The sequence below is a fragment of the Heloderma suspectum genome, chromosome 1 (assembly GCF_057233095.1).
Source record: "Heloderma suspectum isolate Gila_16-S chromosome 1, 16-S_ref, whole genome shotgun sequence".
In the NCBI taxonomy this organism is placed as follows: domain Eukaryota; kingdom Metazoa; phylum Chordata; class Lepidosauria; order Squamata; family Helodermatidae; genus Heloderma; species Heloderma suspectum.
This window is the reverse complement of record NC_139458.1, coordinates 6,364,588-6,387,368: the sequence shown is the minus strand read 5'-3', so window position 1 is coordinate 6,387,368 and position 22,781 is coordinate 6,364,588. Positions and strand designations below refer to the sequence as shown.

The window sequence follows — 22,781 nt, the reverse complement described above, 5'->3', positions numbered from 1 at the left end:
GGGCTGACCTGGCATGTATTACTGAGACCTGGGTGGGGGAACTGGGAGGGGTCACTCTCTCCCAGCTGTGCCCTCCTGGGTACTCGGTGCAGCACCAACACCGACTCGAGGGTCGGGGAGGGGGAGTTGCCGTGGTCTATAGGAATTCAATCTCCCTCTCCTCTCTAGGCTTCCTGCTCATTCGAGTGCAGATCTTGAGTGCTTGTACCTTGTGTTGGGTACCCAGGACAGATTAGGGATTCTGTTGGTGTACCGCCCACCCTGCTGCCCATCAGACTCCCTGCCTGAGCTGACGGAGGTGGTCTCGGACTTGGTGTTGAGGACCCCTAGGATGATGGTCCTGGGGGATCTCAACTTCCATGCTGAGGCCACTGTATCCGGGGCGGCTCAGGACTTCATGGCCGCCATGACAACCATGGGGCTGTCCCAACATGTCATCGGCCCCATGCATACAAAAGGACACACGCTTGATCTGGTTTTCTCGACTGGGCAGGAGGATGGTGATCTGAAAGTGGAGGAATTAACATCTGTCCCTTTGTCATGATCAGATCACTTCCTGCTGAGGTTTAGACTCCTGGCGGCCTTTCCCCTCTGCAAGGGTGGGGGACCTATTAAAATGGTCCGCCCCCGGAGATTAATGGATTCCGATGGATTCCAGAGGGCTCTGGGGGATTTTCCTGCTGGTATGGCTGGTGCTCCTGTCGAAGCCCAGGTCGCTGTGTGGAATGCAGAGATGACTCGGGCGGTTGACACGATCGCGCCCAAGCACCCTCTCCCCCTGAGCAGAGCCCGGCCAGCTCCTTGGTATACACCTGAGCTGAGGGCAATGAAGCAAGAGGGGAGACGGCTAGAACGCAGGTGGAGGAAAACTTGTGCTGAGTCTGACTGAACACAGGTAAGAGCCCACTATCGAGCCTACTCTGTGGCGGTGAGGGTGGCAAAGAGACAGTTCTTTTCCACCAGCATTGCATCTTCTCAGTGTCGTCCAGCGGAGCTTTTCCGAGTGGTTCGCGGCCTGTTACATTCTGGGCCAGGGAGAGAGACGGTGGAACCCTCGGTAGCACGCTGTGACAAGTTTGCACAGCACTTTGAGGATAAAGTCGCTCAGATTCGTCATGAATTGGACACCACCATTAATGCAGTTCCATTGGTGGAGGCGTTCAGAGCACCGTCTGGTCCAGTTTTATTGGATGAGTTTCAGTTACTGAGGCCTGAGGATGCGGACAAGGTGCTTGGCCAAGTCCGATCGACCACTTGTGTGCTTGACCCTTGCCCTTCACGGCTTCTTACATCAAACAAGGAGGGGATGTCCGGCTGGATCCAGGGGGCTGTAAATTCCTCCTTGAGAGAGGGAGTGGTGCCGGCCGCTTTAAAAGAGGCGATAATCAGACCACTCCTGAAAAAGCCTAACCTGGACCCAGAGGATGTTAACAATTATAGGCCAGTGGCCAACATCCCGTTCCTGGGCAAGATGCTTGAGCAGGTGGTTGCAGGACAGCTCCAGGCAGTCTTGAATGAAACAGATTCTCTAGATCCATTTCAATTGGGCTTCAGGCCTGGTTTTGGAACAGAAACTGCCTTGGTCGCCCTGTGGGATGACCTTTGCTGGGAGAGGGGCAGGGGGAGTGCGACCCTGTTGATTGTCCTGGACCTCTCAGCGGCTTTTGATACCGTTGACCATGGTATCCTTCTGGATAGGTTGTCTGGGTTGGGAGTTGGAGGCATTGCACTGCAGTAGTTCTGCTCCTACTTGGATGACCGACTCCAGAAGGCAGTGCTGGGGGATTATTGCTCTTTGCCATGGCAATTATGCCATGGGGTTCCACAGGGCTCTATTTTATCACCTGTGCTGTTTAACATCTACATGAAACCGCTGGGGGAGGTTATCCGGAGGTGCGGGCTGAGGTGCCATCAATATGCAGATGACACCCAGCTCTACAGTCAGGGCCAGAAATACTGGAACAAGGATAACTGTTTTGGCAGTTGGCCTCTGTATACCACCACATCGAAGCTGAAAGGAAACACACCCAGATGGGAGCGAAGTCAGGACTTTCAGCTGTAATTCAAGGGGTTTGACAAAAGTGGGGCACTAACCATTCAGGAAGGACAGCCAGTGGCATACACACACACCCATCGTTGGTGGCTCATCAGTAATGGAACAAACCAACATCCTTTCAAATTTAAGGATCGCCTTTAATACCTGGATGAAAACCCTTTGCAGTCAATGACTGCCTGAAGTCTGGAACCCATGGACATGACCAAATGCTGAGTTCCCTCCCTCGAGATGCTTTGCCAGGCCTTTACTGCAGCTGCCTTCAGCTGCTGTTTGTTTGTGGGTCTTTCTGCCTTCAGTCGTGTCTTCAGTCAGTGAAAAGCATGCTCTCTTGGGTTGAGATCAGGTGACTGACTTGGCCATTGAAGAACATCCCACTTCTTTGCCTGGAGAAACTCTTGGGTAGCTTTTGCTGTATGTTTTGGGTCATTATCCATCTGCAATATGAAGCGGCGTCCTCTCAGTTTGGCAGCATTCGGCTGAATCTGAGCAGAAACTATAGCCCTATACACTTCAGACTTCATCCTGCTGCTTTTATCAGCAGTCAGGTCATCAGTAAACACCAGTGACCCGGCTCCATTGGCAGCCATACATGCCCATGCCATAACACTGCCTCCACCATGTTTGACAGATGATGTGGTATGCTTTGGATCATGAGCTGTTCCTTTCCTTCTCCATACTTTTCCCATCATTCTGGTACAAGTTACTCTTGGTTTCATCAGTCCAAAGAATCTTATTCCAGAACTGGGCAGGCTTTTTTAGGTGTTTGCTGGCAAGGGCTAATCTGGTCTTTCAGTTCTTGAGCGTTACCAGTGGTTTGCACCTTGTTGTGAAGCCTCTGTATTTACATTCATAAAGCCGTCTCTTGACTGTAGATGTTGACAATGACATGCCTACCTCCTCAAGAGCGTTCTTGACCTGGCTAGATGTTGTGAACGGGTTCCTCTTCACCATGAGCAGCATTCTGCGGTCATCCACTTTAGTTGTCTTCCGTGGTCTGCCAGGCCTTTTGCTGTTGCTGAGCTTGCCAGTTAAGTCCTTCTGTTTCAGGATGTTCCAAACTGTTGTGTTGGCCACTCCCACTGTTTTTGCTCTCTCTCTGTTGGGTTTATTTTGTTTCCTCAGCCTAATGATGGCCTCCTTCACTCGCATGAACACCTCTTTGGACCTCATGTTGGGGGTTCCAGTGAACAGCTACCAAATGCAAATGTAACACTCAGACCCACCTCCGGGCCTTTTATCTGCTTGATTGGTCATGGGGTACCCAGGAAACAGGCTGCACCTGGCCATGCAGCTGCTTGTCAGCCATTCATTCCATTACTTATGAGCCACCAACGATGGGTGTGTGTGCATGCCACTGGCTGTCCTTCCTGAATGGTTAGTGCCCCACTTTTGTCAAACCCCTTGAATTACAGCTGAAAGTCCTGATTTCGCTCCCATCTGGGTGTGTTTCCTTTCAACTTTAATGTGGTGGTGGACAGAGGCCAACTGCCAAAACAGTTATCCTTGTTCCAATGTTTCTGGCCCTGACCGTACCTCTCTTTCTCATCAAACCCAGGTGAGGCAGTGGCTGTTCTGAATCAGGGCCTGGGCACGGTAATGGACTGGATGAAGGCCAGTAAACTGAAACTCAATCCAGACCAGACGGAGGTACTGTTAGCGGGTGGTTTGTCTGCCCGGCTAGGTGATATTCAACCTGTTCTGGGGGGGTTGCACTCCCCCTAAAGGATCACGTTCATAGTTTTGGGGTGCTCTTGGACCCAGAACTGTCACTTGAGGCACAGGTGAACTCAGTGGCACGGAGCACTTTTTATCAGCTTAGGCTGATATACCAACTGTGCCCTTATCTGGACAGAGATAGCCTAGCTACAGTTATCCATGCTCTGATAACTCCTCGTCTGGATTACTGCAATGCGTTGTACGTGGGGCTGCCTTTGAAAATGGTCCGGAAACTTCAGCTGGTCCAGAATAGGGCATCAAGATTGTTAACAGGGACTGGCCAATGAGCTCACATTATGCCAGTACTTTTCCAGCTGCACTGGCTGCCAGTCCATTTCCGGGCCCGATTCAAAGTGCTGGTATTAACATTCAAAGCCCTTAACGGCTTGGGGCCAGGTTACCTGAAGGATCGCCTCCTCCCATATGTGCCTGCCCTGACCTTAAGATCATCGTCAGTGGCCCTTCTCCGTGAGCCCCTGCCAAAGGAAGTGAGGCGGGTGGCTACTAGGAGGAGGGCCTTTTCTGCTGTGGCCCCCCAGCTGTGGAATGAGCTCCCTGGTGAGGTTCGCCTGGCACTTACATTGTATTCTTTCCGGTGCCAAGTGAAGACTTTTTATTCTCCCAGGAATTTTAGTTTTCTAGACTTTTAGGTTTGCTGTTTTAAATCTGTATTTTAAATCCCTGCACTGCTGCTAGGTTTTATTCTGGTTGTATAGTTTACTGTGGTTTTAGTGTTTTATATATTTTGTATTATTTTATTGTGTGCTCTTTGGTTTTAATGTTTGTGAACTGCCCAGAGAGCTCTGGCTGTTGGGTGGTATAGAAATAAATAAATAAATAAATAAATCTGAATGAATGAATGAATGAATGGTCTGGCTCAGTTTAAGGCAGCTTCCTATGTTCCCATGTCCTTACTGTGGTGAGGGGATAGGGGCTGTGTCCTGTGGGCACTTGCTGAAACCCCGGGCCTAACTTTGGCCGTTTGACAAGGCGTTGCTGCCTGGACGCTTTCAGGGATGAAAGAGCAGCTGAGGTTCTCTGGGTGGTGCGTTCTGCAGCTATCTTCCCAAGAAATGTGGCTGCACAGTTCTCTTGTGGAATTGTCAAATACGCCCTGTACAGTGACCAAGAAAGGAGTGTGTGTGCGTGTGCACGCGCGCGCGTGCAATCGTTTGTTCCATGCAGCCCGGAATTACCGAGGCGGGGGCCGCCACTTTAGGGTGATTTCAGATGTTAGGAGATATGGGGAGGGGACAGGAAGTGCAAATTGCCTGCAGTTCCTCTTCCTCTTCTGCAACCTGCAGAGTTGCAGCCCAGCCTCGTTATTTGGAGAAGCTTGAAGACTCCAGGCTGGTTCATCCAAGCAATATTTGAGAGCCGGTGTGGTGTAGTGGTTAGACTAGTGTTGGTCTGGGCCTCTGGAGATCCGGGTTCTAGTCCCCACTCAGCCATGAAGTTCATGGGGGGACTTTGGGCCAGTCACTGACTCTCAGCCCAGCCTCACAGGGTTGTTGTGAGGATAAAGTAGAGAGGAGGAGGACCATGGAAGCCACTTGGGTCCCTTGCCAGAGAAAAAAAGGCGGGATGTAAACGTAACAAATAATGTTTAGCGCTTGATGCATCAAAGGCTGACTAGCCCCTGGGAACGAACCACGGAGGTAAAGCACCAGAGGCAGAACGTTTCCGTAATGCTAGACGTGAGGCTTTGCAGTGGAGTTGGCCCGCCCATTCAGCTGGTGCGTCAGCAAGGGGAGGACGTGTGGGGGGCTGCTCTGGCCCTTCTTGCAGCGCCTGCCCCCCCAGAGGAGGAATGCCACTGACAATGCACTGTGCCAGTCCACAAATGTCAGCATAATTTTATCTCGAGTGTCGCCTTTTCGGTTTCCTTGGTGCAAGGTTTGTGTTCGGTAATGGCTGCTAATTGATACAGACCACAAATTAAGCCTCCTGGCTGTAAGTCTCCTGTATACAATACAACTGATATGGAATTTGAGTTACTGCCCATCAGCTAAGAACAAAAGATAAGATCGCTTGCTGGAGTTGCCTGGCTTGATCAAATCAGCGGCCCGACTGCGTCAACTGCCAGGTCCCTCCGGATGCTGGCAATGGACAGAGGGAGGTGAAGGCAGTTCCCTGATTTCCCCCCCACCTCCACATCTATTTCTCCAAGGCAGACTGCCTCTGATCAGGGAGGCTCCATTTTTAGGTACCCCAGTGGAGAGCCCTTTCTCCATAAATTTGTCTGGTCATTCTTTGAAACCCTGTAAGCATCTGCCCATCCCGTTAGCAGTGAACTCCATAAGTACATTATGCCTTACGTGACAAAATACTTCTGTCGCTGTCCTACCCATCAGTGTTTCCGGAGGGCACCTCATTCCAGTGCAATCTCCCCAACCTGGCGCCCTCCAGGTATGCTGGACTACAACTTCCATCATCCCCAGCCAGCATGGGCCATCTAGTTCAACATGTCTGGAGGCCACCCCTTTGGGGAAAGCTATCCTGATGTTAAGGGGGAGGTGGCCGTCTCTTTCTCTATGCCCTCTCTGTTCTTCTCATAGCTTCTTGACCCTCCCGTATATCCACCACTTTTCGCGGCTTACAAGCCCACTGTGGTTATCTGAGAAGACCCAGGAGGCCCAGTGACCTTCTGCCTCCCCAAGCGCCTGTGTAAAGATGGATGGGGATTTCTAAAGCTCAGAAAGGAACACAATGGTGGCGGTGGCAGCAGATGTCAGGAGCGCAGGTGATAAATGCGTTTTCTCCTCGTACCTGTAGCAAACAAAATGAGACAGGAAAGAACCCTGAGAAGCTGAACAAGCCTCGGTGTTGTTCGCCTTGGGCCTCCGCTGAAAGGTGTTGATTTAGCAAGTGCGGGCCTGCTCCGCCATCCCTCAGAGCACTTCCTCAGTCAATAGTAACAGGTTGTTTGTTTGTTCATTGGAGGCCAGTGTGGCTTGAGCAACAGGAGATCTGATGCAGCGGCGCTTTCAGGGCAAAAAGCAGGATTCCTGGTCAGTCATTTTTCAGTCGTGTAAACACTTATAAGACAAAGGCCTGAGTAACGCGCATGCCACGGTAGCAGAGATTGGAGAGATTAAACGGGCGCCGCTGTTTATCTTTCTTCTTTCTTGAGATGCAAATGCTGGTTTTCAAATGTATGAGGATAAAGCTATCAGTGGAGGGTAAGAGTATCTGCTAGCTCCAGGATCAGAGGATCAGAGGCGATGCGCGTCTGGACACCCGTTGCTGGGAAACACAAGCGGGAGGGTGCTGCTGCGCTCATGTCCTACTTGCAGACTTCCTGTGGGCATCTTGGAACAGAATGCTGGACTAGGTGGGCTGTGGTCGGATCTGGTACGGCCGCTCTTACATTCTTATGAAAGCCAGAGCTGGAGGACACAGAGTGATGTCTTTGTGTCAAAGATAACGCAAGCTCCCTTTGCTGTGCTTTCCTGCTGTGTTGTTTTCACCACTCTCTATTGAGAGCGACAGTTGGGACTTCTAGAGATGGGTCACCAAAGAGGGTCTGGGCTCTGCTGCTGCAGAAGGGCATGCGTGTGCGTTCAAAATGAAACTTGCAAGGGGTGGAGCGGGCCTGGGAGGAGAAGTAATTCATGGAAGCGTCAGATTTCTAACAAAGAATTGCTCCCCAGCTTTGAAGGCGAACGGATTCACTGTTCGTAGAATCATCGGTCGGCTTTATTTTATTTTATTCTTCAATTTACATCCTGCCAACCAGCCCACTTGCAGCCTGTTATGGTATCTAACCATTGAAATATCAAACATAATAAGGATAGAGTTTAAAAGAAGGCAGATTGGGCAACAACAGCCGAAGTCAAAGCTCACTCGTTCCGCCTTTGTCCCGGAAGGTGCTTTTGTTGCTCTGGCTCAGCCTTGAAGGATGTGAAATAGTAATTCTAGCCATAACTCTTTCCTTGTCAAGTAACCACTGCTGAGCTCCCACCCGTGCTCCTTGGGGGTCTTAGACAAGGGCCCCCCATTGGGCTTCAAAGTTTCAGCCTTGACATTGCTGCAGTCTAGAATTTTAACTACTAGCTGGAAGGCGGGGCGAGGTCCTTCTCCTCTTTCCCCTGGGCTCAGTCCTGTGATCCAGATCCCAGTGCATTTGTTGTTGTTGTTCAGTTGTTCAGTCGTGTCCGACTCTTCGTGACCCCATGGACCATAGCACGCCAGGCCTTCCTGTCCTGCGCTCTCTCCCGGAGCGTGCTCAAGTTCATATTCATTGCATCCGTGATGCTATCTAGCCATCTCATCCTCTGCCGTCCCCTTCTCCTTTTGCCTTCAGTCTTTCCCAGCATCAGGGTCTTTTCCACCAAAAGTGGAAATGCAACCATTACACCAAGATGCTTGTAGGAGCAGGCAGTTTGAGGTTGTTGTTGTTGCTGTACTGATGGCTCACTGTCAGTGTACTTGCTTTTATGATGTGTGAGGCTTTACAGAGAGAAGGAAGGAAGATCCCTGCCCCAGGAAGCTTACAGTCAATGGTGGGGGAGACAGCAAAGAGAGGGAAAAGAAGTGGAGAGGTGAAGGGTCGCAAGAGATTAAACTGACCGAGTGCAGCAGTTGTGTATTTTTGTGGGCATCACAACACTATAAAGAAGTTTCTTGCCCCAAATATGCAGAGTTTAAAATGCTGTTTTCCTTTGTTCGTCCAAACACAATCCCCGGTGCCCTGACCTCAACCTTGCTGCCTTGTGCTTCGCAGCAACTGAAGCATCCCAACCTGGTGAATCTCTTGGAGGTCTTCCGGAGGAAACGGAAGCTTCACTTAGTCTTCGAATACTGTGACCACACAGTTCTCCATGAGCTGGACAAGAACCCACGTGGGTAAGTAGCCAGGCCTTCGAGTGGCTTGTCGGGTGCTGGGAAGAGAAAGGTCACAGAGTGTTGATCGCCCTGCTGCAAACTGTTCACTGTAGAAACTACTGTGATGGGAGGGGGCCGCAACAGCCGTTCGCAAGGTGACAGGGCCGCCGTGGCATTTGGTTGCTGTGGAGTAAGGCCTGACGCCCAGAAGAATGGCTTGGGGGCCTGCACTGTGCCCTTCACAAAGGAGATAACATGAGACCAGTATTTGGACAGCTTCAGAGGAGAGGGGGAAATTGCCCACTTGAGGCCTCAGAACCAACAGGTATTGATGCCTGAGGAAAGATTTCTTCCTCCCTTACTGTAGCATTTATGGACCATCCAGTTCTACATTTCCAGTGACATAATTGGGGGTGGGGGTAATAATTCAAGTCTAAATGCTAATGATCACCTTTTCAGTCTTCCAAGTGTGTTACTTTGGAATGCAATTAAGGCAGTACAAATGGCAGAGGAGAGCCGTTTCCACGTCAGATGTTCGTTCCATCCAACTTGAATTGCAGATGTGGAAAGTCCAAAAACCAGTGTGAGCTTCAGGGGTCAAAAGGGCCTTTGGCACGGGTGACCATCTCTAATTGCCCAGGAGCGGCTTTGCTGGATTGGACCAAATGTCCATTCATTCCAACCTTCTCTTCTGCTTGCGTTAGGCAGCCCAGTGCCTCTGCACTCATGGTCAGCGAACAGAGGGAATGGCCTTTCCCCTGTTATCTGTCCCCGACATCTGGTATTTAGAGGGAGTCTGCCTCTAAGTGTGGTGTTTCCTTTAGCTGTCACTGTTAAAAGGGCCTGAGCACCAAGCAGCATGTTTTGGGAGCCCAGTACAAAGTTGCAAAACCACTCAGTCTGATTTGTCATTATCAATTGCCACAGACACAGTCTCTCCCAAGTAGGATCTGCTGTCTGAGGTGCTGCCGGAGTGAAAGCACCGTGTACAGGTGTTTCTGTGCAAATGCTAGAAGCCTCCAAGCCAAAATGGGAGAGTTGGAGCGCCTCGTTTTAAAGGAGAACCTGGATATAGTGGGCATTACAGAAACCTGGTGGAACAGAGAGAACCAGTGGGACACATCTCTGGACATAAACTCTACGGGAAGGACAGGGAAGGTGTTGCCGTGTACGTCAAAGAGGGCATAGTGTCGAGCGGACTAGAACACCTCAAAGGGGCAGGCTCTTCCACAGAAGCGCTGTGGGTGACAATACCAGGCTCCAACACTGATTTAGTGCTAGGAACATCCTACCGTCCCCCAGACCAGAATGCTCAGGGTGATCTGGAGATGGAAAACGAAATCAGGGACACCTCCAAGCAAGGAAGTGTTGTAATAATGGGCGTCTTCGGTTACTCCCACATTGATTGGATAAATGCATATTCCGGTCACAACAAAGAGGCCAAATTTCTCAGTGCCCTAAATGACTGTGCCCTAGAGCAGTTGGCCATGGAAGCAACCAAAGGGGAGGCGACCCTGGATTTAATCCTAAGTGGTGTCGCCCAGGACCTAGGACGAGATGAGAGTGTTGTCGAACCAGTTGGAAACAGTGACCACAGTGCTATCAGATTTAATACATACTGAAGTGGAAAATTGCCCAGGAAGTCCAACACGGTCATATTTGACTTCAACAGAGGAAACTTCTCTAAAATAAGGGAACTGGTGAAAAGGAATTTAAAAGGGGGAGTCACGAGGGTTAAATCCCTTCAAAATGCTTAGAGGTTCCTCAAAACCACAATAATAGAAGCTCAGCTATAATGTATACCAGGGGTTAGGAAAGGCAGCACCAAGTCCAAGACATCATCGACATGGGCAACTAAAATGATCAGGCGGCTGGAGCAACTCCCCTATGAGAAAAGGTTACAACATCTGGGACTGTTTAGCTTAGAAAAAAGGCGAGTAAAGGGAGACACGATAGAGGTGTACAAAAGTATACATGGTGTTGAGAAAGTGGATAGGGAGACGTTTTTCTCCTTATCGCAGAATACTAGAACCCAACGGGGTCATCCCATGAATCTGATTGGTGGGAGATTCAGGTCAGATAAATGGGAAAGACTTCTTCACACAGCACATAGTTAAACTGGAATTCACTGCCACAAGGTGGAATTCACTGCCACAAGGTGTAGTGATGGCCACCATCTTGGATGGCCTTAAAAGGGGATTGGACAAATTCCTGGAGGAGAAGGCTGTCAGTGGCTACCAGTCCTGATGGCTATGTGCTACCTCCATTATCAGAGGCAGGAAGCCTGCATACACCAGTTGCTGGGGAACATGGGCGGGAGGATGCTGTTGCATTGATGTCCTGCTTGTGGGTTTCCCACAGGCAGCTGGTTGGTCACTGTGTGAGCAGAACGCTGGACTAGATGGACCTTGGTCTGATCCAGCGGGGCTGTTCTTATGAAAATAATTGTATTTTTATTTTAAGTCTCCAGGATAGGGTAGAATTAATAATCCTATATGAAATAGGCTGGATTCTCACATAACACTAAATCATGGTATGAGTTCCTGAATTGTTGTGATGTGCCAATGCAGCTGCACTAACAAACTATGGTTTGTTAACCATGAATAACCCAGAAAGACAACCCACGGTTTATTGTTGTGTAGCAAACTCTGGGTTGTTTAAACCGTGGGTTGTTACATGTGAACCCAGAACCGTGGGTTGTTGATGGGTTGTTTTGCCAGGATACAGAGGTGGTGAGCAAGAGTGTTCAAAAAACCCAGCCAATCTACATACCAGTGCTACAGTGCCGCAAACTCATTTGGGTTACAGGGAGGGAGCGGGTGAAGGAGGAAGAAAACAACCCAGGGATTGAGTAAACAAACTACAGTTTGCTTGACTCTCTGCCATATAAACACTGGGTTGGGAAACAAACCCTGGATTAACAGGTTAGCATTATGTGTGAACCAGGTCACAGTTTGTTCCCCAAATTAATATTCTTTTAGAGATGTTACCAAGGCCTACTATGTTGGGATAGAGAATCCTTAAAAATGGTGGGGGACATGCACAATTTATTGTTCTCCGTCCCTTTGGAGAAACAGTCAAGGATGTTCCTGCCCAGCAGTTGCCATGGGGGTCTCCTAAACAGTCTTGAGGATGTCGGCCTGCAGCAGTCATAAACTTCTCTTGAAGGTCAAATGCTGATCCTTTAAAACGGTGCTTGACGCAAAACAGCCACATCCCCAGGGGCGGCAGGGAGAGAACTGCCTCCACTTGTATTGTAGGATGTGGGCTAAATGGTCAAACTTTCAGCCAAGGTTTATGTTCATGGTTCCTTCAGTGTGAAGTCAGTGTTACTTCGCAGACCTTGTAGGAGCAGAAAAACCTGCAGGAAAAGGAGGATAAGGCCAGGAATGTGTTGTTGCTCTTTTTCTCAAGGCAGTCGTAGACATGACTGGGCAATTTTTTCGCCGCATTTCACTTTTAATTTGTATCCCACTTTTTTCCAGTAAAAGAAATTTGTGCCCACAGCAGCTCTTGACATCTATGCATATCTGTGCACCTGGGAGCTCAGCTCTATAGTAGGATGATGGCAGTAAGGGGAAGTGCGTCAGGCTAATTTTGCCTGCCCTCCCACCCAGTCTGCTGCCTGATGCAAGAAGCTCACTGAGCGTCATGGTCCAGCCCTTTCTTCACTCAGCTGTTGTTTGGCCTGTGCTGTTGTTGCATCCGGGTCTCCCAAGGTAATCATGTAAAGTGTGACTGCCGGATGTGCTCCTGAAACTCCCGCGTGGTGGCTGTGCCTAGGAGCCCTGATTAGCTGCAGCTCACCAGGTCGCATGTGCGGCTGTGTCCATCACGCTTTACCTGTTCACTGTGGGGAGCGTTTGCGTGGCCTGGATGTATCGCTGGCAAATGCAGTTCCAGAATGAATTGGAGCCACTCAGGCAAGTACAGGGCGAAGGTCACATTTGGCTCATTCCTGGCCTTCAGAATGAGAAATGGGGCGTAGTTTGATCGCTGCTAATTTCAGGAGTCAGATCCCCTTGTACAGCGCACTCGACTCCCACGCTCTGCATGTGTGCAAAGGACCTCAGCAGGGTGCTTGTCTGCAGCCCATATGGCCGGTTCCCTGTTTCTGGATTCTGGGGTGCACTCGGCAGAAAGGACTGTCTGCCAAATTCTGCACGACGCTTTCCCATTGCATGCATTAGCACTCAGCCAAGCACACTTATTTATTACATTACATTATGTTACAATACAGCATGTTACTATACTGCCCAATGGTTGAAGCTCTCTGGGCGGTTCACAAAGCATGTCTGCGCTCGCTGTATGGTTTGACACGCAGAACCCATTAATCAAGAGATGTTTGGGGCAAGGGCCCTTGAAAGGAAGAATTCAAAATGGGGGGAAGGGGAGGATGCCCCAGACTTCCCCCTCCCTTTGTAAAATGAAGCTCTTCTCTCTGGAGATCGGTAGAATGTCCTTCCATGGGATTTACACCTGGCTCCCTCCCTGAAGCAGGCCATAAAGACTTGGATGTTTCAGTCCCTCTTTAATTGATGCTGGCACCAATATTTCATATTTTCCATTTGATTTTTTTAACCCGCCACTGTTTTGTTGTTGTTGTCATGTGATAGAATGGTCTTTTAATGCTGCTGTTTTAGGTAATTGTATTTATATATCTGCATTTTATTGTTTTATGATTTAAAAAAAAAAATTGTAAACCACCTTGAGAAGGTTTTTATCTTTGAAGGCGGAAATAGGGGGATTTGTTTCTTTTGTTATGTGCTGAATTCCAGCTTTATTTGTTTGTTTATTTACTGGTGTTTTTTAAACACAAAATGATAAAATATAGAAAGTTCTCCCAATGGTTCACAGTCAGTTTTAAAACAACAATACTGTCGTTTGGTTTAGTGTGTGGTGGGGTCATCTGGGAAAAAACTGTGAGTTTATAGCTGCGTGGTGTCTGTGTGTTCTCCTCCTCCTCTTTCACTGAGCAGGCACCGGGCCCCCGCTCCGCTCCCTGAGACCATGAGAACCAACTGCCCTGTGACCAGGAGAGGGCAACGTAGGGCCTGTTCTCAAGATCAGGGTGGGGGGAATAAGCCATGGTGGCTTATTTCTCACACTGCATGTGCTGGGGGAGATCAGACCTTGGCAGTGTAGCTTCCCATGTCGTGTGAGCCCGGCCCATGGCAACAAGCCACCCAGAACACATGGGCTGTTGTAGGGTTCTGGGTGGGTTGTTACCCATGGCAACAAGCCGCCCTGGCCAGGTTTGCGCAACATGGGAAGCTGTGCTGCCGAGGGTAATTATGCTGATCCCCCCACCACGTGACCCGCCGCACTGGCTTATTAACCACCCTGCAATTGTGCGAACTGGGTTGTTAACTGCCACCCTCACCTTCCCTTCCAGTAGTCTGCTACTACTTTAGTTGTGTATATCCTCCTACCCTCCCTGTCGCTTATTCCTGGGGTGTCTTAAACTTAGACTATTTGAGGGCAGGGACTGTCAAGCTAGGCCTTTTGGGCTGTGGTGTGGGGTTTAAATGCTGTAAATAAATTGGTAGTTTTTTAGTTTTATTTTCTTTGCAGGGTCCCAGAGCATCTTGTGAAGAGCATAACTTGGCAGACCCTCCAAGCAGTGAACTTTTGCCATAAGCACAATGTGAGTCCCTCTGTTCTGGTGTGGCAGCTGTCTCCTCCACAGCCACATCTTCTTCTGCTTTGTTTCGGTAGAGCAGGCATGGGCAACCTTATTTCTGCAGTGGGCCGCATTCCCTTGGAGATAATCTGTCGGGGGCTGCATGCCGGTGGTGGGTGGGGCCGAAGCCAGTCTCGGACAGGGGCGGAGCCAAACAAGGGTGGGGCCACCCTTTTCTGTCTCCCCTCCCCTCTCTGCCACCCTTTTTCTGTCTCTCTTCCTGACAGCCCCTCTTCTCTCTCCCCCACTCCTTCTTCACTGGGCTGCTGGGGAAGGGAAGGATTGCTCTAGCCAGAGGTCTGGACCGATCGCTTGCAGAGGTCTTTTGAAATAGGCCAACAGTCAAATGATATTAAGTTGCCCGCTGTTGCTGTAGGGCAGGGGCCGACAACCTGCCAGAACCCCCACTGCCCGCCCTCCCGCTCACCCCCTCTGCAGCTTCTCCCTCCATTTGCAGCTAGGAAGCGGGAAGTTGGCAGATCAGAAGCCTTCTCTCCCAGTCTGCTGACTTCCTGCTTTCTCGCTGCTGTGGTGAGAATGGTGGGAGTCAGAAGCGGTGGCAGAAGCAGCGGGCCAGGTGGAACAACAGAGCTGAGGTGGGAAGTAGCAGGGGCAGGAATAAGAAAGGAGCGGTGGCAGGGAAGGAAACCCCAAGTGGGAAAGAGGGGGAGGGGGGGAGAAAAGTGTGATTCCTGGAATGGGGGCAAGAGAAGTGGGAATCCTGGATGGGGGGGGAAGAAATGTAAAATATGCTTCCCCCCCAACGTCACATGTGCCTGCGGCCCTGAAAAACATTGTTGCATGTGCCCGTGGGCCTGGAAAGGTTGCCCACCCTGATGTAGAGCAATGGCTTTCCAACTTCCTACACTCGAGGAGCCCTGTCATCATCCAAAGAACCTGTGTGTGTTGCAGAGAGGATTCTGGGTCCTTGCTGAGCACCTCTTCATCTCCTGCGTATAATTGTTACAAAGACTTTAAAATCTTCAAAGAGATGGCGGTACCATTGCTGCTGCAGGCTTAAGCTGCTTCTTACAAGAATTATTGAAATTGTGGCGGCCACGTCTTCATTCTTGGAAGGCCAGGAGTGTATCTTGCCGCACACTTGGCACCCTCCCTCATGAGCACTGAGGCTCCATGATAGGTTTGGCATCTTCAAGCAGAGTCAGAGCTGTTCGCAGCTGTGGGAAGCCCTCCAGGTCAGCTTTGTGTACAAATACGTCCGTTAACATCTCCCTCCCTCTCTCAGGTATTACATTCAGAAAACCAAACGAGAGGGGACATTACAGTGAGGACTATCTCTGTTCCTTACAGCTTCTTTTTCCTTTTTCCCTACTCATGAAACTGGGCTTTTTACCATGTCTACATTAAATTTTTTTGCCAGAGCCGCGTTGTCTCAAGGGTGAAATCCTAGCTGTGGGCGACCAGTTGGCCATCTCTGAATTTAAGTAAAATTAAGCATATTGATTTCTGCTTGATTGTGTCACTGATGCCTCTCTCTTTTTGTATCCAGTGCATACACAGAGATGTGAAGCCAGAGAACATCCTCATAACGAAGCATTCCATCATTAAGCTCTGTGATTTTGGATTTGCGCGCATCTTAAGTAAGTTGATTGGACAAAATCCAGCAGTATCTGTCTGCCAATTGAATGGATGCTGTTGGAGGAGTGGGGTCCCCTTTCCACAACTCCCTGCAGCGCCCCCCCCCCCATATTCCCAAAATCTGCTCCAAAGACTTCGGGGACCCTGTAGAACACATTTGGGAGAGTACAGGGTGGAGGAGAGAAAGGGGAATTCCCATTGCATGAGCAGAATCCATGTGATGTTAGATAGAACCCGTTACCCAGCCTGTCTTAAGGAGCGCCTCCAGCAGCACCAGACAGGCCGCTCAACAAGATCAGCCTCGGATGGCCTTCTCTCTGTCCCATCAGCCAGGACAGCTAGACTGGTGGGAACGAGGGAGAGGGCCTTCTCTGTGGTGGCCCCCACTCTGTGGAACTCCCTCCCTAGGGAACTCCGCCATGCCCCCTCTTTAATGAGCTTCCGCCGTGCATTAAAAACATGGTTGTTCAGGCAGGCATTTGGAGTGGGTTAGGGTATTTTAGAAAATGTTCTTATTGTAGAATTTTATTGTTTTAAACTGTTTTATTGTATGCTGTACATCACCCAGAGTGGCTGGGTGACCAGCCAGATGGGCGATTAATACATTTAATAATAAATAAATAAATAAATAAATCTGTCTCTCCAGGATGGCTTACAATCAAGCTCTAAAATACACAGTTAGTTATATATATCTACATCAGTACATCAGACAGTCCTGTAAGACTTACCCAAGAGCAAGACCCATTGAAGTCAATGAGACATCCTTCTGAGTAGACATGTATAAGATTGCACTATTTGAAACAAAAATTCGGAAAGGCACCAGCCACATAAAAGGCATACCTTGAGAGAGCGCCTTCTCCCTTATCAACTTCCGTGGTCACTGAGGTCATCAGAGGGTGTTGACTGGGCCCTGACAGAATCAGGACCCCGAATCAGCACAAGGGGCATGCTTCTACTGGTTCCCCATGGACCTATGGCCCGAATGGCATCTACACTGCATAAAGCCTTCAGTGTGGTGGCTCCCTTTCTGTGGAACTCCCTGCCTCTAGAGGTCAGGCAGGCACCAACATTGTGTTGTTTGCAGTGCCTGCTCAAGACATCTTTATTTCAAGAAGCTGTCCTTAATTGACAAGCTGTGTTTTTTATTGTACTCTATTTTTAGGGGGGGAAACTTTTAATAGTTGATTTATTGTTTAAATGTGATTTTTTATTTTATCTTTTATTGTTTACCGCTCTGGAATCTATTTAGATGTGGAGCAGTATATAAAGGTTGTAAATAAATAAAATAATAAATAAAAATCAGAAATGAAATTCTGCAAAATTCTGACAAAAGAGAAAACACCTGTCTTTGCTGTCTGTCTAAAAGTGAGGAGCGATGTGCCCGCATGGACCTTCCTTGGGAGGCTGCTCTGAGTCCTGTGTACCACAACTGGACACAGTCTGTCTTGCATGCCTGCCTGCCGTATTCCTGACAGTGTTGGGTGGGGGGGAGCCAAAGTTCTGGGGGTGCCTGTGAATAGGCTAAAACATGTGGGTGTATTCTGCTCAGTATTTTCTCTTTGGGTGTCATCTGGAAGAATTGCATTGGCCTATTTTTGTGCACAATTATGTTGTGGTGTTTCTGTAGATTTCTGTGAATCGTGTTGTCTGGTCCTCCACCTTTAAAAAAATAACAAATAGCCCACAAATCTTGTATTAGGGTTGGTAGTGAAAGAAAACAGCAAATACCTAATTGCACATCTTCAGATATTTTTAAAGTTATTTAGGGTGCAATCATATGCATGTTTAGACAGAAGAAAAAAGTCCTACAACTCCCAGCATTCCCCAGCCAGCATGTCCTGGGTCCTGGAGGGGAGGGGAGGGGAGGGTTAGATGATCTCTGGTCTATGATTCTAATTTTGCCATCTGTTTCTGCAATCCTTTCCTGGTACCCACCTAGCTGGGCCCAGCGACTATTACACTGATTACGTGGCTACGCGGTGGTACCGTTCTCCCGAGCTCCTTGTGGGGGATACCCAGTATGGGCCCCCAGTAGATGTCTGGGCCATTGGTTGTGTCTTTGCCGAACTGCTGTCGGGCATCCCTCTGTGGCCTGGGAAATCTGATGTGGATCAACTTTACCTGATCAGGAGGACATTGGGTAAGCAAGAGGCTGCTGACAAATGGGGAGACCGAATTCTAGACTAAACTGGTTGCAGTTGTAGTTCCAGAATGGGCAGACTCTGCTGTCTTCGCACCTTCCTCTGTAAGGTGCAGCTCATGTGCAGTGTCTCCTGTACAAACCAGTGGCAAGGAATGGGACTTGTGCAGTGTTTGGGTCAGGGAACACTTCCCTTCACTGAAGTCAAGGTGAACTCTAGGAATATAAGACAAGTCTCTGCCAGATCAGGCCAAAGGCCTATAATCTAGTTCCTGCACTGGCAGCCAGACACCTGTGGGAAGCCCCATGTCACTTCCCTTTTTCCCCCTGACAGGAAGGAAAGGGCATCTTTCTTTAAAAAGAAAAGGAAAAAAAAAGGAAGAACTTAAACACTAAAACCTGCAGTGTTATTGGACTGCATTTTAATTTTTTATTTATTTCATTTCATTTCATTTCTATACCGCCCAATAGCCGAAGCTCTCTGGGCGGTTCACAAAAATTAAAACCAAACAACACACAATAAAACAATTTAAAATATATAGAACATTAAAACCACAATATAACAATACAACCACAATAAAACCTAGCAGCAGTGCTGGAGTTTAAAATACAGATTTAAAACAGCAAAGCTAAAAATTTAGAAAGCTAAAATGCTAAAATGCCTGGGAAAATAAAAAGGTCTTCACCTGGCGCCGAAAGGAATACAATGAAGGTGCCAGGCGAACCTCACTAGGGAGCTCATTCCAGAGCCAGGGTCAGGAAGCCTGGTCTAATGAATGAAATATTTCATGAAATACAGATTGTAAAAAGAAAAGGAAAGAAGAAGTGGAAAAGACTAAAAATGAGGGGACAGGAAAGAAGGATGGGGGAAGAAAATCTTGATTGAAGAAAAGAGGAATGCAGAGGGAAGGGGGCACATTGGTGAAGAAGGATGTATACACACCACCAGCGGAAGGAGGAGAAAGCAGCTTCCTTCCCTTTTCCAGGAGCTGAACGCAGTTCGTCAAGTCCAGTTCTCCAACCTGTGCCTGTGTTTTTGAACTCTGAGGGTTTTACATCCCTGACTAAGGGGCCAAGTGAGAATTGGATGGTGGGTAAGAGGGGGCTTCTTCCTTCCTAAGATGTGCATGTGACAACAGTGTGTAGACCAGGCTTCCTGGCCTGGTGTCCTCCAGGTATATTGGACTGCAACTCCCATCGTGCTGGCTAGGAATGATGGGCATTGTTAATGAATGCATCCATAGGGCACCAGGTTGGGGAAGCCTGCTCCAGACTACCTTTTTTTGTCACAGCAAACATCCAGCAAAATGGCATTTTGTAGATTTTTTTAGTGCTTGGCGTTAGATGCTGCACACTTTTCTGACCGAAATGTGATTGTCTCATTTGACAGTTTTTGGTGTAAAAATGAAACACGTTTAGGACAAAAGAGAAGCAGCAGCTGGGGCAGCAAATTTGGAGGGGTGCCTTTTTCTTTTTTTTTGCTGGCCTTGGGAACAAGTGTTGTGCTGGCTGCCTAGGGATCCAGGCATCTGTGCAAAGATGCGTTGCTCTTCCCTCCCCACGTAGCGCAGACCCCACACAGGAAGCATTCATAAAATGTCACGGCTGCCGGGGACAGTGCTTGAATTGACTGTGCTTTCCCTTTCATTCTTGTTCAAAGGGGATCTCATTCCTAGGCACCAGCAGGCCTTCAGCACCAACCAGTTCTTCAGCGGGGTGAGGATCCCAGACCCCGAAAGTATGGTGAGAGTCATCTTCTTCCCCAGCCGGCCTTGCACAAGTCCTGCACTGTCCCATCTCTGTGAACAAAACCCCTGGGTCTGGCGCCGTTTGCTCTGCTTCTCAGCCCCCTTTGGAGGAAGTGCTGCCTTGTCAGGCTTTGTCTCCAGGCCTGCAGAAAGGTCACCTTTGCACAAGGGCTGCTTGGGCATTGCCTGGGAACTGACAGTCGGCTAAGAGGAATCGTTAGTTGCTGGATGCAGCTGTAGAGATGTGTAACTACAGGCAGCTAGGAGGTTGGAACCAAAATCTGGGGTGTGCAGGAGGTTCACAGACTGAAGGACTTAAGAACTACAAAACTGGAAGGGCAGAAGAACATAGGAAACAGCCTTATACTGCGTCACACCCTGGGTCCATCTAGCCCAACATAGTCGACACTGGCAGCGATAGCTCTCCAGGGGTTTTCGGCAGGAGATTTTCCTGCCCTCCCTGGAGCTGCTGGGGATTGAACTTGGGACATTCTGCGTGCAAAGCAAGGGCTCCACCACTGAATTACGGACCCTCCCCAAGAAGCAGGCTTGGCTCTTTGCTCTGTCCTAGGAACCACTCCTTTTTTGGTTTCCCTGAAATGAATGAAAGGGGGGAAATGCTAAACAGACTGCTAATATTTTTCTTTTTTTTACAGGAGCCTCTAGAAATGAAATTCCCCTCTATTTCCTACTCTGCGCTAGGACTCATGAAGGTGAGCAAAGCACCCCGGGACCGTGATCTTCGTGTACAGTAATGTATTCGAGTTCACCTTGTAAACCGTTCATCATATAAACAAAAGAAATGATATAACTTCAAGAATTCTGATGCAACACTCAGATAACATGTTCTTTTCAATGTAAGAAAAACAAGCAAGAAAAATGGCCCCAGGCCATTTTGAGGTAGCTCTTTCACCTTACACTGGCTTAATCTTCCCTCCCAAATCCCAATAAAAATTTAGCAAGTTTAACCATAAATTGCTTTTTTCCAAATTCTAATTGTCTAATTGCTCACCAAAAAGGTCATTTGGGGCTTGCAGCTAGCATACCAGTTCAATTCTAGCTTATAGTTTAAATTAATGATTGACTAACTGTTGATGAGTTTTTTCCACCACATTTTTTTTATATAACCAACCAGGTTTAAGGAGTAAATTGCATGAGGAAAGAACTTGAATGACTTCCTTCCTGACCCTTGAGTGTTTGCTCTTGGGGAAAACCTGATGTTTTCAATCATGGAGCTGTCCACCAACTTAAACCAGAGGTGGAGGGAAGGGGGTGTTTGTGTGAGACGCAGCCTTCAAAAGACTACCTCCAAGGGAATGTGTCCCTCAAAGGAAAAGCATTTGCCCTCCTCTGGCTTAAGCCATTCTTGACAGAATTGGACTGCTTCTGCTTGTTTTTAAGCATGATTCTGCACAGCTTAATGGTACTGATGTAACATTAAATATAGGGTTTTCTTTACACTGTGGTCTTCACCTGATCTAAGATCAGTTGCATCTGATCTTAGGTTGGACTCAATGGCCTTGTAGGCCCCTTCCAACCCTACTATTCTATGATTCTATGATGAAGTGGACTGTAGTCCACAAAAGCGCATGCCATAATAAATTTGTTAGTCTTTCAGGTGGCACAAGACTATTAGTTGTTCTTGCTCTAAGATGGGCATCCATCAAGCTGGTCTGTTAAGTAAGGGGAATATCCAGGAGTCCTAGATATTCAGCAAGGGTGAGAAGGGGCTGAGAAGCGCTCTTGGAGAGCAAGCGCTGATGCACACAGGAAGGAGAGGACTCTCAGCGGTGCGGTGAAGCACGTGCTTCTGCCCGCAGAGCGTCTCAGATCCAATCCCCAGCATCCCTAGTTAAAGGATATCTGGCAGAAGGGCTGGGAAAGGCTTCTGCTGCTTGCCAGTGTGGGCACTACTGGGCTAGAGGAAGCAATGGTCTGACTCTGCGTAGCCCGCTTTGTTTGTTTGTTTAAAGTATTTTTATCCTGCTGCCCAGCGAAAAGGGCTCCCGGAGTGGTGTACACACAATCAATGAAAACAACAGTCCCTGCCCTCAGGCTTACAATCTGAAAAGACATGACACAAAAGGAAAAGGGGATAGAGAGAAAGAGGAGGGAAAAAGCATGTTGCCTCTCAGCAGAGCTGGTGCAATGGCCCTGCTTGCCATCTCCTCTCCCTCCGCTTCAGCCTGCTGCGATGGCCACTGCTGCTGCTGGTGACAGTTGAGGGAGGAGCCTGATGGAGCTGGTCTTTTGGTTTTATTTACATTCATCAGGTTGCTAAGTTTCTGAGGATCCCAAAGAGGAGCTTTCGGAGGTCTGTGGCCTGATCAAAGACGGTGGCATTTACACAGGCTAATAACCACTTCCAGCTTGCATACAAGAAACACGCACCCTCCCTCCCCTTCCTGACTGTCCTCTGCAGCAAGATGAGCGTGTGTTGCGACGCGGCCTGGCTGCCACCTGCCGACCTGCCTGCTTTCCTGAATTCACACGTATTCTGCATTTGTGTGCATGCATGGTTTGATCTCTTGCATTTGTTCTCTCAGGGCTGCCTCCACATGGATCCTGCTGAGCGGCTGACTTGCGAGCAGCTCCTTCAGCACTCGTACTTTGACAGCATCCGAGAGGTCGAGCTTGGGAGGGAGCGGGAAAGATCCATCACACGGAAACCAACCCGGCCAACACGAAAGCACATTCCTGGGGTAAGATGCACTTGGGGCCTTCTGGGAGGGGCTTGAAACATTCCAGAAGGGCCCCCACTTAGGACGATGGGCCTGTGGTTCCCCGTCTCTGACCCCTTGTTTACTTGTGATAACTGCATGTGCAGTAAAGCAAGTTGTGACAACCAGGCAAAAAATGGGTCTTTATTTGCATGGGTGGCGCCAGAGGTGGGCAGGATTGGGCAGTTCCTGGGGCTCTCTGACCCCCCCCCATCGGCTTTCCAATGCTACCATCTTGCTTCTTGCTTAGCACAAAGCCCTGCCAGCTCAGAGGTAGTAAGGGTGAAAGGTG

At 48.9% G+C, this 22,781-nt stretch overlaps 1 protein-coding gene across 2 annotated transcripts in view; it reads left to right on the top strand.

Annotated features, from left to right (window-relative positions):
* Nucleotides 1–22,781, top strand: part of CDKL1 (cyclin dependent kinase like 1) — a 31,332-nt gene that overhangs the window by 5,049 nt on the left and 3,502 nt on the right. For both annotated transcript variants that reach the window (XM_084834167.1, XM_084834178.1), the window contains exons 3-9: nt 8,499–8,620; nt 14,174–14,246; nt 15,793–15,883; nt 17,821–18,021; nt 19,682–19,764; nt 20,426–20,482; nt 22,316–22,471. In XM_084834167.1, coding sequence (XP_084690293.1) covers nt 8,499–8,620; nt 14,174–14,246; nt 15,793–15,883; nt 17,821–18,021; nt 19,682–19,764; nt 20,426–20,482; nt 22,316–22,471 — 783 coding nt within the window. The remainder of the gene's footprint in view (nt 1–8,498; nt 8,621–14,173; nt 14,247–15,792; nt 15,884–17,820; nt 18,022–19,681; nt 19,765–20,425; nt 20,483–22,315; nt 22,472–22,781) is intronic.